Below are 15,088 nucleotides of genomic sequence, written 5' to 3' on the forward strand. Positions count from 1 at the left end.
TTCCCATGAATCACGCTGCTCCGCACGAAACCATCTGTACTGAGTGTGCTGCCACAGGCTCTTTTTTTCCAGTTCCTCCATTTCCCGCTATTGTTCAGTGCAGGCTTCCTTCCTGCTGCCTGCGCTCTCCCACGCATCCCCTGCCCCCTCCGGCGGGGGCCGCATCCCGGCCGTCCCAGGCTCCTGCTCACGCCGCTGCCGGCGCTTCGGCGCCGCTGCTGCTGGTGGAACTGCGGGCAGGGGCTGCGTGGGGAGCACGTGGGGGGAGCACGGTGCTCCGGGAGCAGCGCACATGTGTGGGTGCGAAGGGATGGCTGCATGACAGCCCGCGGTGACGGTGACGGGCATGCGGCAGGAGGTGTCCGGGAAGGGCACAGGGAGCGGGGTTTGGGGATGTTGCGGCTGGAAGGCTGCTTGTTGATGTAGGACCTACACGAAAGTCTGGGGTGGGGAGGGTGGAGGGTGATGTCCCCACTTCTGCCTGCTGGCTCGCTGCTGAAATGGGGCAATTTCCCCCTTTCTTGTGGCCGTACCACCCAGGGGATCTGCTGCCAGCTCTGCTTTCCTGCCCCAAGACCTCCCCTTGGGGCTCCCTGCTGGCTGCGGGGCTCTCGGGGGACAGCCCAGCTGTCACCTTGCAACCCTCTGCATCCCTGCCAGCCCACTCTGAGCGCTGGGCACGGGCCCTTCCTGCAGAGCTCCTGTCCCCGAACCTGCCCGTCCCTTGCCCCCTGGGGCTCTCCCTCACCTCTGGGCTCAGCGGGGCCGTCTCCGGTGCGGTGGCAGCATGGTGGCAGGGGTGATGCCAAGGCATCCCCGCCGGGCGCAGGGGGCTCAGCCCGCGGCGATGGCAGCACCCAGCCTGCACCTCCCACTGCTGGTCCCTCCTCCGGGCCAGCCCGCTGCTCCCCAGCCCTGTCCCCACCCTCCTGACCAGCCCCTCTCCAGGCTCTGCCCTCCTTTGGGTGCTGCCCCCCAACACTCTGTCCCCCTTGCCCCTTCCCAGAGAGGGTCCTGCTCCCATGGCACGGCCGGGGGGGGCCAGGGTGCCCCCCTGCACCCACACACCCCTGAAGATCCCGCGTGCACCCAGCCCTATGTGCCGCAGGTGATGGGAGGTGTCACCACATCCACCACGGCCCCACACTGGAGTGCTGGGAAGGCTGTGTAAAGCTTGGCAAAATTGGGCTAAGAAAGACTACAATGAGGCCATTGAGGGGATTTAGGTGGATGGGCACTGGGCGGGTGAAAAACTGGGATTCCCACAAGGGATTCTGTGGGTACAACACTGCGTCCCACCGCTGTGACCAGGGAATGGTGATGGGATGGCTGCGGGGATGGGTTAGGGGGGCACAGGGGGCTCCTGCCCGGCACGGACCCTGCTCGTTCACCCACCTGGCTGCTCCTAGCACAACGCTTTTCGCAAGAGTCCTGTGCCGTTAGACCAGCTCTGCTGTTACCCAACCCTGCCCTTATCTGAGATGGTATCTCACCGCCTTCAGCCTTTCTCTGCACCCTGTGGCCAGGCTGATAACTGCTCCATGCCCTGGGGGCTCCCCGTGCTGCACCTCGGGACTGCCTCTAATCCCCACAGCCCCAGAATTTCCTGCGGGGAGGTCGTGGGGCCCCCCCCCAGGGGTGCGAGGGCCACCCCGGCTGAGCCTGTGCGTGCTGCAAGGCGGGGAAATGCAGCTTCTCCTTCTCGCAGGCTTGCTTCTGCAAAGCAGAAGCAGAACTCAGCGACGGCCCCGGTGCATCCCCCCCTTCCTCCCCTGTCCCCACCGGGTGCTATGGGGCTGGGGATGGCACAGGGGGGCCCCATGGACCTCCCCATGGTGGGGTGCAGAGGCAGGGCACCCAGGGACCCTCAGGGTGCTCAGGGACCCTCCGAACCCACCCTGTGCCCCGTGCCCCGTGCCTCTTTGCAGAAGCCCCCTGGCTAAACATAAGCACACGGAGGCTGCGGGAGAGCTGCGGTGGCAGCAAAGGATGCGGTTTCAATCCCGCCTTGCTGCAGGCACAAGTGCTGGTAGAGGCAGTGCTGTGCGGGACCTGACCCATGCTCCTTGGCACCCCGCAGCACCTCCCAGCCCCGCGCAGCCTGCCCCAGCCCTGTGGAGGCAGGACACACGCAGCGCCAGGGCTGGGCTGGTCCTCGGGGGGTTCCTACCTGCCCACCTCCCACTGTGCACCTTTCAAGGACTCCACTTGATCACTTTGGCGTCTGCCAACCTGCTGATGGGATCTATATTTAGAGGCTGGCCTCCCGGCTTTGACAACAACAGGAAGGTCTCACCCACTCCTGGGGGGAGGCAGATGGGCAGGAGCAGAGAACAGCTCTGGGTTTGGGGAAAACAGCTCTGGGTTGGGGACTGGGCTTGGCGAACGCGCAGGCAAGGGCTGGAGGAAGTGAAGATCAAAGTGAATTTGGGATCCTTCCAGCACGTTGGCCTGCTCCTTCCCCCCTCTCGGAAGCACCCCACGATAACACTGTGCCCTAAGGTCCGTGTGTCCAGCTGCCCGGCCATCCCTCCTCCCTTCCTCCTTCCCTACATCCCTACATCTCTAAATCCCTCCATCCCTCTCTCCATCCCTCCCTCTGTCCCTCCATCCCTGCACCCAGGGAGCAGCAGACGGTGGGGGGCTCAGGACAATTGCCCCATGGGGGAGCTGGAAGCACGGTGCCGAGTGGCCCCTGGGGGTTTGCAGGGCAGGGCAGAGGGGCAGGGAGGGCGAGGAGCAGGACAGGGGGCTGGAGGCAGTGCTCTCATAGACCTGCTGCAGGGGGGACACAGGACACACTTATCCAAGGCAGGCTGCTCGGGGGGCCCCATTGCTCCCAGCATGGGTGGTGGGGATGGGACCCCCCTGCCAGCTCAGGAGATGTCACCTGCAAAGCGTGAGAGCCTGGGGACAGGGCGACACCCTCCCCTAGCCTGGTGACATTTGGGACACTGGATGCTTTGGTGCACGGGGGCAGCATGGGCCCTGCGCCACCCCCCCATCCGTGGGGCCGGCTGACACTGCTCGCTGCTGAACTAATCTCTCCCCCAGCAGCAGCTTCCCGTTTCCTTTCCAATCCCTGCACCGGGGCCAGGCAGGAAGAGCCGGCCAGATGTGCTCTCCTGTGGGGCCGCAGCCCCCGCTGCCTGTGCCCCCATAATCCCAGCAAGGGCACCCAGGGGGACTCTGGTCCCCCCATGCCCCCCTCACACCCTGCCTGCCCCCTCCCTCACTCAAGGGATGCTGGCATGTGGCCCCTTGCTGGGGAAACAATCAGCGAGGTGTCTTTTGGGGTGAAAATGGGGGTCCAGCACCCCACAAGATTGGGGATGTCCCCCTCCCCAGCCCCACAAGTATCACAAGACCCCCCAAGCGTGGTGATGCTGGGAGCTCGGTCACAGCCCAGCGCTGGCTGCAGGTCCCTGTCCCTGCCAACCCTCCTGTCCTCCCCATGCATCCGGTGCCACTGTCACCCCGGCCGTTTGGGGCAGCATTCTGTGCTGGGTACCTGGGACTCCCCTCCAGCCTCCTGGAGCTCAGGCAGCAGCTCCTCACCCCTACTGAAGGGTGGCTGAAAATCACAGAAAATTCACCTAAAATGTCCCCGCAGCAGAAGCTGCAGCCTGGTTATGGAAGAGAAACACCTGGGGAGCAAGGAGAGGATGCGACCATGCGGGGTGGTCTTCATCTCAGCGCCTTGTGGGGTCTGGGTGCCCATCAGGGCAGCACCCAGGGGAGTTTCTCCCACAGGGGACATAGGTGATGCTGTGGGGTGTCTAAAGGGGGGCAGCGAGCATCTGTGCCCGGGATGCTGGGGTGGGCAGCCAGGTGCAATGGGGAGAAGCACAAAAAGGGCAGCACAAGGCACAGCAAGCACAGGGCAGCAGCACTCAGAGGGAGGCTGGGGGATCAGAGGGACTCCAAACCCCCAGGGGATGGTGGCTCTGCAGGCCCTGGGGGTTATCCTCATGGGGGCCACCATGTCCTGGTCCATGTCCCCTACCCTTAACCTTGCTGGGACAGGTCTCAGGCCCAGCCCTGTTGGCAGTGACATCCCTGTTTGCATCGGAACAGAGCAGGCTTGAACCTCTCTGAGGCAGGAATCCTGCAGCAAACGGGTGGGTGGAAAAATCCAGCACTCGTCAGCTTGTTCCCCGGCCGCCGTCTGTCCAGACAAACTTCCCGCTGTCCGGCGGAAGCCGTCCTGTGCCCACGCACACCCACTCGCGGGTGTGCAGATGTGCAGAGCCCACATTGCTCCCTCCAGATGTGCAGAGCCCAGCATCCCCCTCTCTGTCCCCTCCCAGCCCCTGCACCCACTGAGTGGGCACCCTGGGGTGCTGGCACCCTGCGCAGCCCGGGGGTGCTCGGTGCCCCATGCCATCCCGAAGCTCGGTGGCTGTGCACACACCAACCCTTTTATTGTTGTGCCAGAAACCACAGAAGCAGCAAACACTAGAGGCAGCCTGCGGCGGTGAATCCGTCACCCAGGAGGGGACCTGGGGGGCTCCCGGAGATGGGGTTCACACAGAGCCTGGGGGGACGTGGAGCGGGGCTGGCAGGGCAGGACCTCAGGACAGAGAGGGACGGTCCCAGTCCTGTGCTGCTGCAAAGCCTGGGCAGGTCCCACACAGACCCTCTGCTTCTAGGGCCGTGAGGAGCACACCCCAAAGGTCTCAGAGCAGCAAGACCAAGCTCCTTCCCACCCCAGGAAGTCTCCTTCCCCCTTTTTTTGCCTCCCTGGGGCACCCACTCCTGCATCCCGCTCTGCCACCTGCGTGGGGACATCTCCACAGGCACCAAGTGCGTGGGCACCGGAGTGGTCCTCCCCCCTTCCCTGCCCCCATGCTGCAGGCTCCCACAGGAGGACTGACAGAGGATTTGGGGGGCACCAGGTGCCACGTTCCCCCTGCCCCGTCAGGCCTCGTGGTCGCTGGTGCTCAGGTGGTCCTCGGTCAGCCCAGTCTCATCGATGTGCTCCAACGAGTCGGCGTGCTGCAGCGAGAGCTCGGCCAGGCTGAGGCTGGGCAGCGTGCTCTGCTCCGGGTACACCCAGGGCTTGTACCCGGGGTCGTGCCTGCGCTTCCACTCGGGGTACTTCAGCCCTGCCTTGTAGATCTTCTTCATTGCCTGCGGGAAGAGCCGGTCCAGCCCGTCATGGCCACCCCACGCTGCACCACCGCTTGCTTCTCCAGGGGGCTGGGCTGCATTTGGGACACCAGCCCCTTGGCTCCCCCAGCCCCACGGCTGCTTTGGAGCCCCACCACCAGCCCCACACCCTGCTTACCTTGGGTGCCACGAACTGCGAGACGCGGTTCACCACCCACTTTGGCAGCGATCCTGCAAGACCCAAAGCCTCATCACGGAGCTGACCCAGAGATGCCAAAAGCCTCCAAAATCCCTGCTGGGTGCATTGGCCAAAGTGCAGCGCCTGGTGCTGGACCAAGACCCCCAGGTCTGATGGCTACTGCCCCATGCCGTGCCCTGGAGGGTTCCCCATCTTCCCTTCGCTGTCCCCACTTCCCTTTGGGTCTCAGGATGGTGGAGATCCATGGTGGGCCCACAAGAACCTCATGAAGTGCAACTAGGCCAAGTGCAAGGGTGACCCTAAGTGTGAGTGCAGGCTGAGCAAGGGGTGGATTGAGAGCAGCCCTGTGGAGAAGGACTTGGGGGTGCTGGTGGATGAAAAATCCATGAGGCCATGAGGATGCTCAGAGGGCTGGGGCTGTGAGGAAAGGCTGGGAGAGCCGGGGCTGCTCAGCCTGGAGAAGAGGTTTGGAGAGACCGCACAGCAGCCTTCCAGTACCTAAAGGTGCTTATAAGAAAGATGGGATCCTTTGTACAAGGGCCTGTAGTGATAGGACAAGGGGTAATGGTTTTAAACTGGAGGAAAGTAGATTTTGATTCACTTTAAGGAGGAAATTCTTCCCTCTGAGGGAGGCGAGGCCCTGGCCCAGGCTTCCCAGGGGAGCTGTGGGTGCCCCATCCCTGCAGTGCCCAAGGCCAGGCTGGATGGGGCTGGGGGCAGCCCGGGCTGGTGGGAGGTGTCCCTGCCGTGGCAGGGGTGGCACTGGGTGGGCTTTAAGGTCCCTTCCAGCCCAAACCACTCTGCAGTGCCATGGCTCTCAGATCTGAAGACCCATCCCCGTGGGAGCACACCGCAGCGTCCCCTCCCGGCTCTCACCTCGGGGGTCCACCTGGGTGAGATAATAGAGGACGCAGGCGCCGGTGCCATTGGCCTTGATCAGGTAACCGGTCTGCAGGGATACGGCCCTGACAAAATCCTTCCGGGGAGGGAATTTCTGCAAAAAGACCCCGCGAGCCTCAGAGCCTGCCCAAGCAGCTGCCCAGGGCTGCCCCGGGGCCGCGGGCACCCACCGGGTGCTTGACGCTGTAGTTGAGGATGATGTAGTCATCGCCCAGGGGCAGCCAGGAGCGCAGGGTGACAAAATCCCGGTTCTTCAGGGGGCTGGGGCACTTCCCTGCGGAGACACCCGGTTACAGCCCGGCCAGGGGCACCCTGGGGTGCAGGGGGGGGCTGGGGGCTGCTCACAGGAGTAGTATCCCACGTCGGCGTTCGCGGTCAGGCGCCCGATGTCATAGGTCTCGATGACGTGCGAGTCCCACTTCTTGCGGTAGCCGGTGTCGTGCAGCACGTCGTAGAGCGTCTCGGCAGGGACGTCCTTGCAGGAGATGCGGGTCTGTGGGGAGACGGGCCGTCACATCCCTATTGGGCGCCCCTGGGGTCCCCCTCGGGTCCCCGGGACCGTGCCCACCCCCAGGGATGGGGACTTGTGGCTGCTCCTCTTGGCTGGTCCGGCTGCAACCGGAGCCGCCCGTGGGCACAGGCATGTGCATTATTGATGGCCCCATCCCTGCTCCTCCCGGTGCCGGAGGAAGATGTCATCTGCTCCTCGTTAGAGGCCTTGCATCTTTGATGAGGTGCGTGGCAGCACCGTGTAATGGGAGACGGCCCTTTGAACGCAGGTGGCAGGTCCCATCAATCTCGGGCCAGCTTTCCCCGGGGTGAGGTGTCTGCCCCGCGGGGCTGGAGCTGTGCCGTACCTGTGGGGCACCATGGGGTGGGAGCACCCAGCCCGTCCTCACCCGGACCTGCTGCTGCAGGAGGGGCCCATGCATCCTCCTGAAAGCACTGGGTGCCCCAGCGGGAGCACTGCACCCCCAAAATCCCCCCTTAGAGCGTACTGCCCATCTTCCTCCAGCCCAACCAAAATCTGCACCAAGGAGCTGTTGGCAGTGCCCCCGTCTGGGTGATGGCATGATGATGCTCAGACCCCTGAACCCTCCTGGGACCCCTGCTCTATGGGGCTCAGCAGTGGAAAGGGCAGATATAAAGCTGCATCCTCTGCTGGGCTGCGCTTGTTTGAACAGGGCTGGACTTTGCCAGGACCCTGCCAGCCTGTCCTGACCACGGTGCCGCAGTCCCTGCTGCTGTCCCCATGTCCCTTCTTGTCCTTCGGGCGCCTGCACACGGCTGTGCTCCACCTTCTTCATGGGGATGGAGGCAGCCTGCAGTGCCCTGCAGCCTCCTTCTTGCCCTTCTGGAGGACGGATGTGATGTTGTGATGTTTGCCTCTTCCCGGTTATCAGGGACCTCCTGCAGTCTGTGTGACTTCAGCCAGACCCCTTAGCACCCTTGGGTGCATCCTACATGGTCCTGTGGACTTGTGTATGCCCAGCTGGCTTGTGTGCTGCTTGGTCCTGGCCTAGGAGCTTGCCCTGGCTCACCACCCATCCCATGTCAGAGCTGCATGTATTGCAGCTCTGTGCAGAGCTGCATCTCTGCCTCTCCTCCTCCTCCTCCTCTTCCTCATCGCCTTGACCATGCTGGGCCTCCATCCACAGCAGCACTGCAATCACCATGTGCCTGCATGCCCAGCTCCTCATGGAATCACAGAATGCTTGGGGTTGGAAGGGACCTTAAAGATCACCTGGTTCCAACCGCTTGCCACAGGCAGGGATGCCACCCACTAGACCAGGTTGCCCAGGGCCTTGAGCACCCCTAGGGATGGGGCATCCACAACCTCCTCCTGGTGTCGTGCTGGGCTGCAGCCGCTCTGCGATCAGGAGAGCAGTGCAAGAGCCTCCTCCAGCATCCTCTGCCCCAGGTGCCTCCTCACCACCTCCCCGTGCCTCCCAGCTCTCCAGGTCATGGTCACCCTTCCCTGGCGCTCCCAGTTGGAAGCCCTCCTTGCCAGGTCAGCCTCTTGGTCAGGTGCTCCAGCCCCACTTTCTATGGCAGACCCCATTCCTGTCTGATCCTCGGTGAGGATCCTGTGGCAGAAAAGCCATGACAGTGCCCCGGAGTCGAGCGCTGCCCTGCAGGATGCTCCCGTGCTGGTGTAACCCCTCCACCAGTGGGACTGAGGAAGTGATGGGGCTCCCTCGCCCCACAGCCACTCTTGATATGCTCAGGGTCACCCAGCACCGTCACTGGTGCCATGTGTGTGAGCAGCACGGTGTGACAGCCCCAGCGACAGCATCCCAGATCCATTCCCTGGCAGGCAGCAAAGTCCCCGGCGCAGCACGTGGGGCATCTGAAACCCTCAGGGATGCTCGGCTGGTGTGGGACACGAGGCGATGCACCCCAGGATGGCACGGCAGGGGGAGAGGCACCCACCTGCCAATCTCATGCCCCAGGGGCTCCCAACAAGGCCATCTCCACAAGGTCGTTCCCACCTGTGTCTGGAGCAAGGGCAGCGGCAAGGTGAGCACACATGGGTGTGCCCCGGGCATGTTTCCACGCTGCAGCAGCATCCTGGTCCAGATGCTGGGAGCATGGGGCAGGCAGAGAGCCCATGGAGCATCTCGCCAGCTGCAGAAGTGCTTTTGGGTCCAAACCCTCCAAGCCGTGCTGTTTGGGGCGGGCTGCAGCAGGGCGCTGGTGTGGCAGGGGGGTGCGCAGGGGAGGGCTCACCTTGATTTTCTGCACGGTGCAGCTTTCCTCCTGGCCATGGCTCCAGACGGTGACGCCAGCCTTGTTGTAGCGGCAGTGCCAGCCCTCCAGGCTCTCACACTGCTCCCTGAACGAGCTGAAGTCAGAGTCGTCTGGGATATAAACCATCTCCCCCGCTCTGGACATGGGGGCTGAGCTGAGGGAGGCTCCTTCTGCCTCACCGCCCGGGGAGCCAGCTCCTGTGCGCAGCTCACACGGCCATCCTCATCCTCACGGCCCCAAGGATGCACAGAGCCCTGCGGCTGCACGGCACGGCGGGGAGGAAGGCTCCTGCCCTGCGGGTGCTACGGCAGCTGCCGGCAGCTCGGATGTCTTCCCCGGGCTCGCCGGGATCACGTTTCTCTCCGGCTGCCCACCGGCTCCTCTATTATTCAGCAGGTAGCAGCGCGCGGGTGGCTCGGTTTTCAGGGCAGAGCTGCCCCTGGCCCCCTGTGTCGCCGTCCCTGCCGTCCCTGCTGTCCCCTGGCAATCTCTGAGCCTGACTTTGCAGCAGCAGCTCACTTGCAGGAGCACGGAGGAGGAGATGCAGCACCTAGCCGTGCCCTCCGTGGCACCCAGCGGGGGGACAGCCCCATCCCTTGGGCTGCTGGCCTCGTGCCTGCCGTGGCCCAGGACACAGCTCGCCCCAGTTGTCACCCTCTTGTCTGCCACCTTGTCCCCGGTGCTTTTTGCTGGGACCCTGCCCATGCCCTGGGTGGAACCTGGCGTTACCCGTCCCACCTTGGCCATGTCCATGCGCTCCCCGTCGGTCTCACTTCTGAGCTTCTTGGTGTCCACCTGGGCTGAGGCTCTGCCTGTGCTGCACACCCATTCCTCCCAGTGCAGCCTCGCCTGCAGGGCTGTGCCACGGGTGACGTGGGTCCCTGGCCAACCCACAGGGGGGATGCTGAACATGGCCCCAGCCCTCATCCTGCAGTGCTCAGCTCAAGCCCAGCCGCCAAGCAGGCATCGAGGCACCCTCACTTGGTCAAACCCCCCTGGAAGGAGCTCCCCAACTGCTCAGACGAACAACCAAAGTCACCAAAACCACCCCCAGGTCCGTGAGGCCGCACTGCGCGGTGCCCCAGCTCGGCCCCTTCCCCTCAGCAGTAAGATCCCCTTCTCCCAGCACATCTGCGGTGACGCCAGGGGGTGTCAGCACACCAGAGGGAGGGGATGCCTTCAGTGGGGTCCTGAGGGCTTCAGTGTGGCCACGGGAACCTCGCGAGGCTCAGCAGGGCCAAGTGCAAGGTGCTGCACCTGGGTTGGGGCTACCCCAAGCGTGAGCGCGGGCTGGGCAGGGAATGGGCTGAGAGTGGCTCCCAGCAACCTGGGGGTGCTGGTGGATGAGAAGTGCAACACGAGCCAGCAACGTGTGTGTGCAGCTCAGAAAGCCAACCGCATCCTGGGCTGCACCCGAAGCAGCGGGGCCAGCGGGTGAAGGACTGTCCCTGCTGCCCCTGCAGCGCTGCCCTCGGCCCGGGGCGGGTGCAAGGACACGGGGCTGCTGGAGTGGGGCCACGGGGGTGCGAAGGGGGTTGTAAGGAGCTGGGGAGGGACTTTACCAGGACATGCAGTGGTAGGATGAGGGGGGTGGTTTTAAATTAAAACGGGAGATTTAGACGAGGTATTGGAAGAAACCCTTTACCATGAGGGTGGTGAGGCCCTGCACAGGCTGCCCGAGGAGCTGTGCCTGCAGGCAGCTCGGCCCCGTAGGAGCCGCCCCACGGGGGGGTGCCGGGGCCGTCCTGGGGCTGGATGTGCGCGGAGCGGCTGAGCCGCGGGGAGCGATCGGGGCTGCCCCCGGCAGGGGCTGGGCTCGGGGCTGAGCCGGGCGCGTTCCCGGCACCCGGCCCTGCAGTCCGTGGGTCGCCCACTGGGTGTCACGCGTGCTCCACCGGTGAGAGCGACAGGGAGAGGCCGGGGGAGGGCCCGGAGGTGGGGACGAGCCGCGGCCGGAGGGAGCCGCCTGCGTTTTGCCGTGAGGCAGGGGGTGGGATGGAGCACCGAAGGCCTTCCTCCTCCTCCTCGTCCTCCCCGCTCCTGGCAGGGCCTGAAGCCACCCACGGTCGCCTCCTTGGCCACCCCGAGCCCTGCCAGGTAGGGGGGCAGGGCAGGGACAGCTCTGGGTGTCACCGTGCACCTGGATGCTGCCGGTGGGCATCTCCTCCGTGCCCTAATGCGGGGCTTCTGCTGCCGCTTTGGGGGCTTTCAGCGGTAGGGAAATGTTTTGGGGGTGGGAGGGGACGTGCTGCCCCCCATAAGGCTCAGCACACCCAGGGTATCAAGCCCTGTCGGGTCACTTCCCTGTCCCCAGGGGCTGGCATGGAGAAACCCAGTGGAGGGACAATGGGACAGCGGTGGGACAGCCCTGCTGGAGCACTGTCCTCTGCCTGGGGTGCAGGTGGCTCACACAGGCTGCTGGGGGAAGGCTCAGGCACCTCTGCCCCCAAATCTCCCTCCCTCTTCCCCTCGTGGTGTCAGGTCCCCTTCACCTGTGTCCCCAGCTGGTGACAGAGCCAGGGCAGCACCCACAGTGGCGGGTCCACCTCGTGCTGGCACGGGCCGGGCTGCAGGTCCCAGCAGAGAAGGGTCACAGGGTGACGTGGCACCAAGCCTCCCGAAGTAGCTGTGCACCTCTGTGCCACCCCTCAGCATCCTACAGCTGACGCAGGGCCAGGGCAGGTCCCTCCCCAGGCAGCTCCTCCAGCACACACGGCTGTGCAGGTGGCCTGCGAGGTGTCCCCGTCCCTGGCTGTCCCCCTGTACCCAAATCCATGCTCTGCTCAGCTCCACCACGGCTTTCCCAGCCCCGCAGCTGCTGTGCTGAGCTGTGTTTGCACCACACCCTGGCTGGGCGTCAGGGTGATTTAAGAGGCGTATGAAAAACATCGTTATTTTTCCCCCTTTCAGCTGCAAGTCAATGCTCGGGGAGAGATGGTTAATTATCTCCGTCACCTTCCTAAATCTCTTCACAAGAGGATTTGGCTGCAAATCCCCACATCATTTTGAAGTTATTGGCCAGCGTGGTGCCCAGCGGCACCAGGACCAGGGAGGATGCAGGGACATGGGACAACCAGGGCCACCCCAGGGCGATGTCTCCATCCCATGTCTTCAGCTCCCACGGCCACCCGCTCACCCCCATCCCCTAAGCCTCACTTTCCCATGCAAAGCCAGCACAGCGCCAAGATACGCTGGAACAAGGTGCCACCTTCCCGATAATGCCATTTATTGGACTAGGTGACACGCAGGCTTTAGGGGATAGCAGGAGAATCCTCTCGGCTCAGCCGCAGAAAGGATTTCCACAGCCCTCCCGGCGGCTTGTCAGCGCGTCCCCGAGGAGTTATTACCTCCGACTGCTGGGAGCTGGATGCGTCTCTGCCCCCTGTTTGCTGCTTTGCAAAGATTACGCCGCCTTTGAATAAGCTCCGTGCAGCGCGGCTGCCGACGCATCAGACAGGGGCTAATCAGAAAATGAGCAGGGGAAGGAAACTTGGTGGCAGGAACTTATCTGCGGCGCGGGCGCGCTGTGCCAGCTGCTGCTGCTCCCGCGCCCAGCCCCGTCTGCCAGCAAAATGAGGAGAAATTTCCCCGAGATTTCAGCGCTGAAGGCTGCTGCGAATGTGCGGTGTGGGGAGTTGTGCAAGCACACCTGCGTGCACAACAAGCAAACACACAGGTTGTGCATGTGTGCGCCCATGCTTGGTGCAAACATATCTGTGCACGAGTGCAGGCACGGGTGTGCCTGTGCTCATGCATGTGTATGCACATGCAGACGTGTATATAGATGCACACGTGCATGTGCATCTCTGTTTGCACACAATTGCTTGTGCACACACAGTTGCATGCATGCACCTGCACGTGCATGCACTTCTACACGCATGCTCCTGCCCATGTGAGCGTGCATGCAGATGCGCACGCGTGGCCACCTACGGGTACCGTGGCTCCTCTCCCATCGCTGGCAGTGCTGTGACCGAGCCCACCGCTGCCCTGCTGCTCAGGGACGGCGTTGTGTCCCACTGCTGCACTGCGGTGACATCTGTCCCCACCCCACAGTGCCACCATGGGCAGCCCAAGCAGCACAGGACACCCCTGGGTGTCCCCCCCTCCTGTCCTGTGCCCTGGGGAAGGGAGCAGGGCCGGGACAGTGAAGGTGATTAAAATGTGCCATTTGCTTTATTTAAGCACAGCCGTCGGTGGGGAGAGTTACAAGGCACTGAGCTAGAAAATAGCATTTACAAACCCGCCTCCTGACACCCGCAGCCCTGACCCTTGCAGACTTCATTAACACCATGGCCCTGCCACCTTGGTGGCACTGAGGGCAGGGGACAGGGGCGCTGCTGGGAGCCCCGAGGCCACTGCATTTTGGGGACGGCCAGTCCAGCCGCAGCATTGGTTGCTCCGATTCCCTTTTCTGACCCCTTGGGGTGACACTGGCTCCGTCCCCACTTGAGGCTCATGCCCACACGTGGCTGATGCAGGCAGGTGCCGAGCATCCACGCCTACAGAAAAACAATAGCATTTGGTAGACGGGGGGAGCTGGGGAGAGAAATGTTCTCCCGAATGGACTGAAACGACGCTGTGATCAGGAACAGATGCTGGAGACGGGTGGAGGCAAGTGCATGGTGCGGCACGGGGCCAGCTCCAGCGGCTCCCGCTGCATGGCTGGGGAACTGGGGAGTGCCCACTTGCCCCATGGAGAGCCCTGGGGACACACAAAAGGCTCCCTCCTGCCTTTTGCCCCTGCCTGGGCTGGAAGACAGCGCTCGTGGCCCTTTTTAACCCTTTGCGTGGCCTCACCGCCTGCGCCGCGTGACGCCTGAGCCCCCGTCACCCGCGGGGGATCCGGCGGGCGGCAATCGGCAGGCACGCACTGCGGAGCGGCGCTTTTCTTCTCTAATCTTCTTATTTCATTTTAGCATTTACAATACAGCCAGCCGGTAATCCTGACATCAAACACGCCACGCGGCACTTTCAAGCTGCACCAGCGTCAGGCTGCACGAGCGCTGGCAGGAGCTGGCAGCTCCGACGGCTGGAGATAACAGGCAGGAGGAAGGCGAGGGAAGCGGCTCCCGTCCTACAGAGCCTTTCCCTTGGGGCCACCCACAAGGTGCCCTCCTGGGGCTGTGGGAGCTATCCTTTGGGGTGCCCTGGGTGGTGGGATGTGGGGATTGGAAGCCTTTGGAGCCAACCTGCAGCTGGACCTCGGGCACAGCAGGGATGGGGATGTGATGTGGGTGCAGGGATGGGGACGTGGTGTGGGTGCAGGGATGGGGACGTGCAGTTTGGGTGCAGGGATGGGGACACAGCGCAGGTGCAGAGACAGGGACCTGGTGTGGATGCAGGGATGCTTCCCGTCTCCATTGGGAAGGAACATGGGGACAGCTTTGGGTGGGAGGCAGTGCTTGGTGTTACCCGACAACACCACCGGTGATGGGACAGGGCAGTGCCCCAGCACCATGGGTGCAGCTGGTGATGCCCACAGGTCCCCCACCTGCAGCCGAGCCCCCCACAAACCAACCATCCTGGGGAGCGATCCCCTCTGGAACAAACCCCAGCCTGTACACTCGGATCCCCTCCCCTTCTTCAGCCCCGCTGCCCATCAGGATGGCGATGCCGATGCCCATGTCCCTGTGTGAGCCCCATGTCCCCCACCCCCTTGCTTGGTGCACGTGCTGGGGGCACCCTGAGGAGCAGCTTCGGCACTAATCCCTGCCTCGGTCTTCGGGATTTAATCAGCACTGAAGCACAATGCTTTTTATCCTCACTATGGCCGAGAAGAGCTGAGACTCAACAGGAATTCATTTCCCTAATTAGCATCTCTGGCAAGGCCTCCCTCCTGCGCACCTCCCACCCAGGGACGCCTCCCTGCAGGATCCGGCCCCGCAGGCCCCCACCCGCGGGTGCTGGGGCTGCAGCGTTGGACCCAGCACCCACGGGCCCCGCGCGGCGGTGGCACGGCGCTGGGCACGGGTGACGCGGTGACGGGGAGGCTGACAGGGAAGATGAATGGTTTTAATCACGCCGCTTACAGGGCACCAGCTGAAGTTTCGTGTAAGTTATGATAGCGACAGTTTGCACGAAAATTGTATTTCCAGGCTTCATTGACTGGCTTAATGAGAATCTTTA

At 63.5% G+C, this 15,088-nt stretch overlaps 1 protein-coding gene across 1 annotated transcript; it reads right to left on the reverse strand.

The window, feature by feature from the left end:
* Positions 1 to 4,920: 4,920 nt before the first annotated feature.
* Positions 4,921 to 9,106, reverse strand: LOC118256198 (START domain-containing protein 10-like). The gene is made up of 6 exons (XM_035562935.1): positions 8,942 to 9,106; positions 6,557 to 6,704; positions 6,382 to 6,485; positions 6,188 to 6,305; positions 5,291 to 5,343; positions 4,921 to 5,133 (listed from the first exon to the last, which is right to left on the reverse strand). Exons 1-6 carry the CDS (start codon positions 9,104 to 9,106, stop codon positions 4,921 to 4,923), a joined length of 801 nt encoding a protein of 266 aa, XP_035418828.1.
* Positions 9,107 to 15,088: the final 5,982 nt, after the last annotated feature.

This window comes from Cygnus atratus, chromosome 14, assembly GCF_013377495.2.
Source record: "Cygnus atratus isolate AKBS03 ecotype Queensland, Australia chromosome 14, CAtr_DNAZoo_HiC_assembly, whole genome shotgun sequence".
Lineage (NCBI taxonomy): Eukaryota > Metazoa > Chordata > Aves > Anseriformes > Anatidae > Cygnus > Cygnus atratus.